General features: G+C 39.9%; 1 protein-coding gene across 1 annotated transcript; it reads right to left on the reverse strand.

Moving 5' to 3' along the window:
* Nucleotides 1–465: 465 nt before the first annotated feature.
* Nucleotides 466–1,515, reverse strand: LOC143022985 (serine/threonine-protein kinase pim-2-like). Its single transcript, XM_076181419.1, has one exon. It carries the CDS (start codon nt 1,210–1,212, stop codon nt 466–468), a length of 747 nt encoding a protein of 248 aa, XP_076037534.1. The 5' UTR covers nt 1,213–1,515.
* Between the last annotated feature and the right edge of the window lie 3,791 nt (nt 1,516–5,306).

The following is a 5,306-nucleotide window of genomic DNA, read 5'->3' on the forward strand; positions in this document are numbered from 1 at the left end:
TATGAGCAAAGGTGGTCGGATTTTTGTATATTGAAAGCATCGCCAAAGGTTTTTATTCAGCTGAGGGAAACCCTCTGCCGCTTGAGGGACCAATGCCCTTTATTTCAAACTTCTTGGAATCCCATTTTCTTACGATGTCTTGCGTTGGTTGGGCTGAACCAGACAGTTGTCAGTTTCCACAGAATTCCAAAGGGCATGATGTGTTCGCCATTTCTGAACTTGGCACTTTTTATGTTTGGAAAGTTCTTGAATCTTGTCACATATTGCAGCTTTCCCCTTTCTTTGCTTTTCTCTTAACAGATTTAGACTTTTTTCCAATGACTTGGCACCGACTTAACTTATTCCCTAGGGATCTTCTTTTTCTTAACAACATGCTTTTTTTCCAATGGCCGTTGTGGCACAAATCAATAAGTCCAAAGACTCTCAAGCCGTGGTCCCATTACTGTAGTGGGCGCATTATCATTTTTATCGCCTCTTTCTCCCACGAGGCATGTCATCCTCTTCAGAATGGTCTCTTTTCCTTCCTTTCTTCTTCGTCGGTAAAGAGACGTTTTGTGGCTTCGTCGGGTGTTTTTTCCTCTTAGGATTTCTCCGGGCGACGTTAGCGGTTTCGAGCTCCAGTTCGGCAGTGAAATCCGTCTTTCCGTCCTTTTCTAAGGAGAGGCAAGATGATTCATCCTCCAACCACGGATGAGACAGTATTCCGTGGAGTGATGGGCGGCTCCAAGGGTCTTTTACGAAGCATCGCATTATTAGGTCCCGGCAAAGGTTCGGAACGTTCTTCGGGAATGACGGACTGGCCCTACATATGGAGGCATTTGTGTTGAAAGGATCATGGCGGCACACCATGTAGTAAAGAAGAGTGCCCAGGCTCCAGACTGTTGCGGGCATGTGCAGGAACTTGCCGCCTTTGATGAATTCTGGGGGCCAGTAAATTCGAGTTCCGCCTGTGTCCGTTCCTTTGTAACTCGTAATGCGCTCTCCGCAACCAAAGTCGATTACTTTGATATCAAGCTGTCCTGAACTCTTGTCCCTGAAGAGCAGTATATTTTCTGGCTTGATATCTTTGTGGGAAACCCCGGCTTCAAAACATCCTTTTATCGTTGTGACAATCTTCTTGAAGAGTCTTTGGACCTCTGCATTCGATAGGTCGTTGTCGTTTTCTATATAATCGTACAACGACATGGCCGACGGAATGAGTTCCATTACCATATAAAAACTGTCATTGGTGGTAAAATAATCATACAGCTTGATGACGCCAGGTACCTTCTGCACCTTCTATAGAAGCGCAGCCTCCTTCGGAATTTTCTTCTCGTTGCGACGTCTGCAAGACCTTATCGGAGCCAAGGCCACTTTCTTCAGGGCAACCTCCTGGCCATCGATGATGCGCTTGGCTCGGTAGACCCAGCCGAAGCCTCCTTCACCCAATAGTTCCTGCATTTTGAACTCGTTCAGCTCCGTCATCCTTCCCCAAGAGAGTCTTTGCTTTTGAATGTCCCAATTCCTTGTCATGAATGAAAGTGACATCACACATTAGAGTAAACAACTGTACTGACTGTAGTTCATATTGCGCATACGAATACACACCTTAATATAAGCTTGTATCTACATGTAAAAACTTATGTTCTCTTAAAAAAAAACAATTATGCAGATGCAAAGAGAGAGAGAGAGAGAGAGAGAGTCATCATTTGTTGCTTCTGATTCGACTCTTTAACACGGAAATAATGAGTTCAGAGAGAGATCACGGCGAAGTCAGCACCAGGTTCATAGTGCTCGGATATGTCTTCGCTGTATCTTCTTCTTCTTCTTCAAGATAGACATATCCCTGTTCCTGATATCAGTGGACAAGCAACAAGAGACAGTGTTTTATGAGAAACATTTGGTGTAGCACCTTCCATGATGGTGCCACTCCTATAGTCTCATGCTTAATATGACGGGAGTCTTTTCAAGCACCCGCTCAAAGCCCTTTCAATAAGCACCCATATATTAAGATAAATATATATGAATAGATGAATAAATAGACAAACAAATAAATAAAGGACTTCTCTGAATGATGGAAACACATATCGAATACCTATCCGTGATAACCGTTTTCCTTCTCATTTTGCTCCTTCCAAGACAATTTATTCATTTAAGAGAAAACACCATATTTCCCAAAGGGTTGACACTTTGACTGCCGGAAGGCTTCCTCGTCTGAATACGCTTGCCTAACGGGGGCAAAAAAAAAAAAAAAAAAAAAAAAAAAATATATATATATATATATATATATATATATATATGTACATATATGTATATATATACATGTATATGTATATATTTATATTTGTATATATATATATATGTATATATACGTATATGTATATATATGTATACTTGCAGAAACCACCTGGAAAATAAAATAAATGAATACCGAACGTTTTCGTCTATTCAAGACATCATCAGGGTACATCCTTTGTACCCTGATGATGTCTTGAATAGACAAAAACGTTTGGTATTCATTTCTTTTATTTTCCAAGTGGTTTCTGCAAGTAATGGTGTCACGTGTCCTTAGTGATTTGTTTTCTGTATATATATATATATATATATATATATATATATATATATATAATTTATATATATATATATATATATATATATATATAATATGTATATACACACACACTTCTTGGGCACAGGTTCTCACGTAAACAATTTTGAATGAAGTCAACTACGCTAATAGATTTGGCTATTTTGATATTCAATATATTCAGAGTCAAGAATAACTTTTCAGTCTCATTGTTTAAGGTTTGAACATGATCATTCATCAAACTAACACCACAGTTGGACGAAAGAAAGAGTTAAGTAAGCGAAACTATATATTTCGATTGCTCACTTCAATCCTCTTCAGTAGTACAAAGTGGAAGGAGGGTGCTGTCTTAAATAGCAACCTCTAACAAAAGGAAGGAATCATGGAAAAGAATAATGTCACTAACCCAACCCTTATGTGACATATATAGTTTCCCTTACTCAACTCTTTCTTTCTTGCAACACTACTTCTGACCCAGGGCAGTGGACAGGATACAGGGATGATCTGTCATCCAGGAGGTGCCAAGATGAGAGGAAGGTGGAGGGGAGTGGAATATGTAGGGGATGGAATGGGTGGGAATGCTTTCGATGCCTTTTTCTTTTTGGCTACCCCCCCGTGTAGAGGGGAAAAGCCTTTGGTATATGTATGTAACCCTTTCTTTCGTCCGACTGCGGTGTTAGTTGTGATTTACAAATGTGTTACTACATATCTCACCAGTGATGATCATTCATGATTTCGATATCACGTGAAAGGGCTTGTCATGGGCGATGATGAATGCCAACGATTATAATCAATCTATGCAACAGTACAATAAAACTGTTGACACAAACACCGAAAACTCAAGTTTTTTCCCTCTCTCAGAGGGTGAGAAGAACTATAACTATATATCTTAAAGGGTTGCTTTAGGCGAAGTTCTAGTGAAGAATAATTTCTGCAGAAAGACTTGTACTGCTTATCAAGGAGATTAGGATAGGTCATCGGGACTCCTTGGATGATGTCACTGGGAGAAGTAGGAGAGAGCAAGGGGAGTTCTTAGTTGAGGTCACTGTGAGAAGTAGGAAAGGTCAATGGGAGTCCCTGGGAAAGGTTACTGAGGAAAGAGGGAAAGGTCAACTTGAGTCGCCTGTGGAAGGTCACTGAGAGAAGTCATTAGTCACAGTACAAAGAGAGAGGTGGAAGCTCTGGTTTGACTTCTGGTCCGTGATCCTGTGGGTTTGATTTGTTGTTGGTGCTGGAGGGCATTTTGCTCTGGGAGCGTTGTAGCACAACTTTCCGTTGACACTGGGCAAGACCATGGTGAATCATTCATATGCTACAATGCTGCATTGCTGAACCACAGTAGACGAATTTACTCACAAAAAAGTCTGATGCCAGGGACTTTTATTCAGTTTTGGTACCCTCCACCCCTAAGTTCTTGATGAACAAATCTACAATAAATGTGGATATATTTTGTGTATCCTGCTCTGGCTGCCGTGAGGCGATTTATCTTGCTTAACAGAACCTCCTAGGGCAGAGTGCAGGGCGTTGAATCCCCCATGTAGATCACACTGTGAGACGTGAGTTGGGGGAAGATGGAGCGATTGATTTTTCCTGGAGCAGAGTAAACATTGTAGAGTCTCAGCTTTCCTTTGCCTATGGATATCTCAAAGGTATGATGTGTGCATAGCATCATCAGTATCAATTGACAACTATCTCCGTACGAGCGGTCCATGGAAATATAACACATCAAATTTGATCTTGTTGCAGCCCTTGTGCACAGGCGGTGTTTTCTGCTTCTATCACTAGTTTACTAATGATATTCGTCACTAATATACTGGAGGATTCTTCAAAGTACCCTTGATATGTAAGGTGGTGGAGTGAGTTGGATCCCATAGAGGTACACACAGCCAGACTTGACACTGGCGAGGGAGTAGGGGTTTGGGTGTTTGGTGGAAAGTGAGGTAGAGGGAACGTTATGAGTGATATTTGCGATTAATCACTGGAGGCGACCGCAGTGTAATTAATCGGTGAGCTCACCCACCGGCAATTGAGAGTCTCGTGTTCGGTCCATGGAAGGTGGCAGCCTTTCTGTTACGCTCCTTACCTCAACGCTACCCTGTGTACCCATTATTTTGCGATATAGTTAATTAGTTAGTTAAGGTTCATTCAACAAAATAGAATACAATCTATACATACATATATACAATTTTTTTTACAAAATTACTTGTTGAAAAGGGAGAGCGTGAAGCAAAGTTTATGGGGAATTGCTCCTCCTTTAAGGAAAGAATTATTTTTATTTTGTTTATTTATTTTTGTTACATGTTAGTTTGATACATACATACATACATATATATATATATATATATATATATATATATATATATATATATATACATATATATACATACACACACACACACACACACACACACACACACACATATATATATATATATATATATATATATATAATCTATTAATTTATTTATCTTATTATTATTATTATCATTATTATTATTGATATTATTATCATTATTATAATTTTTTTTTCCAATGAGATGTGACACGACCCCTGCTAACTCCGACCTCATGTAGGAATCGGGGTCACATGTGAGCATCGCATCTTGTGGGGGTCAGGTGAGAAGTGACAGGTCAGGTCGATTGTTGACGGGACGATAATTGATTACTGCGCGGATCCGGGTCAACGTTACCTGCAGGAACAAGAAAAAATAAATAAATAAATAAATAAAAAGAGCGGCAG

This window comes from Oratosquilla oratoria, unplaced genomic scaffold (genome assembly GCF_046742065.1).
Source record: "Oratosquilla oratoria isolate Oo_2021 unplaced genomic scaffold, ASM4674206v1 SCAFFOLD257, whole genome shotgun sequence".
NCBI lineage: Eukaryota > Metazoa > Arthropoda > Malacostraca > Stomatopoda > Squillidae > Oratosquilla > Oratosquilla oratoria.

What these genes read in the sequence shown, in the direction of transcription:
- LOC143022985 (XM_076181419.1), bottom strand. Translation starts at nt 1,212, where the DNA reads ATGGTAATGGAACTCATTCCGTCGGCCATGTCGTTGTACGATTATATA.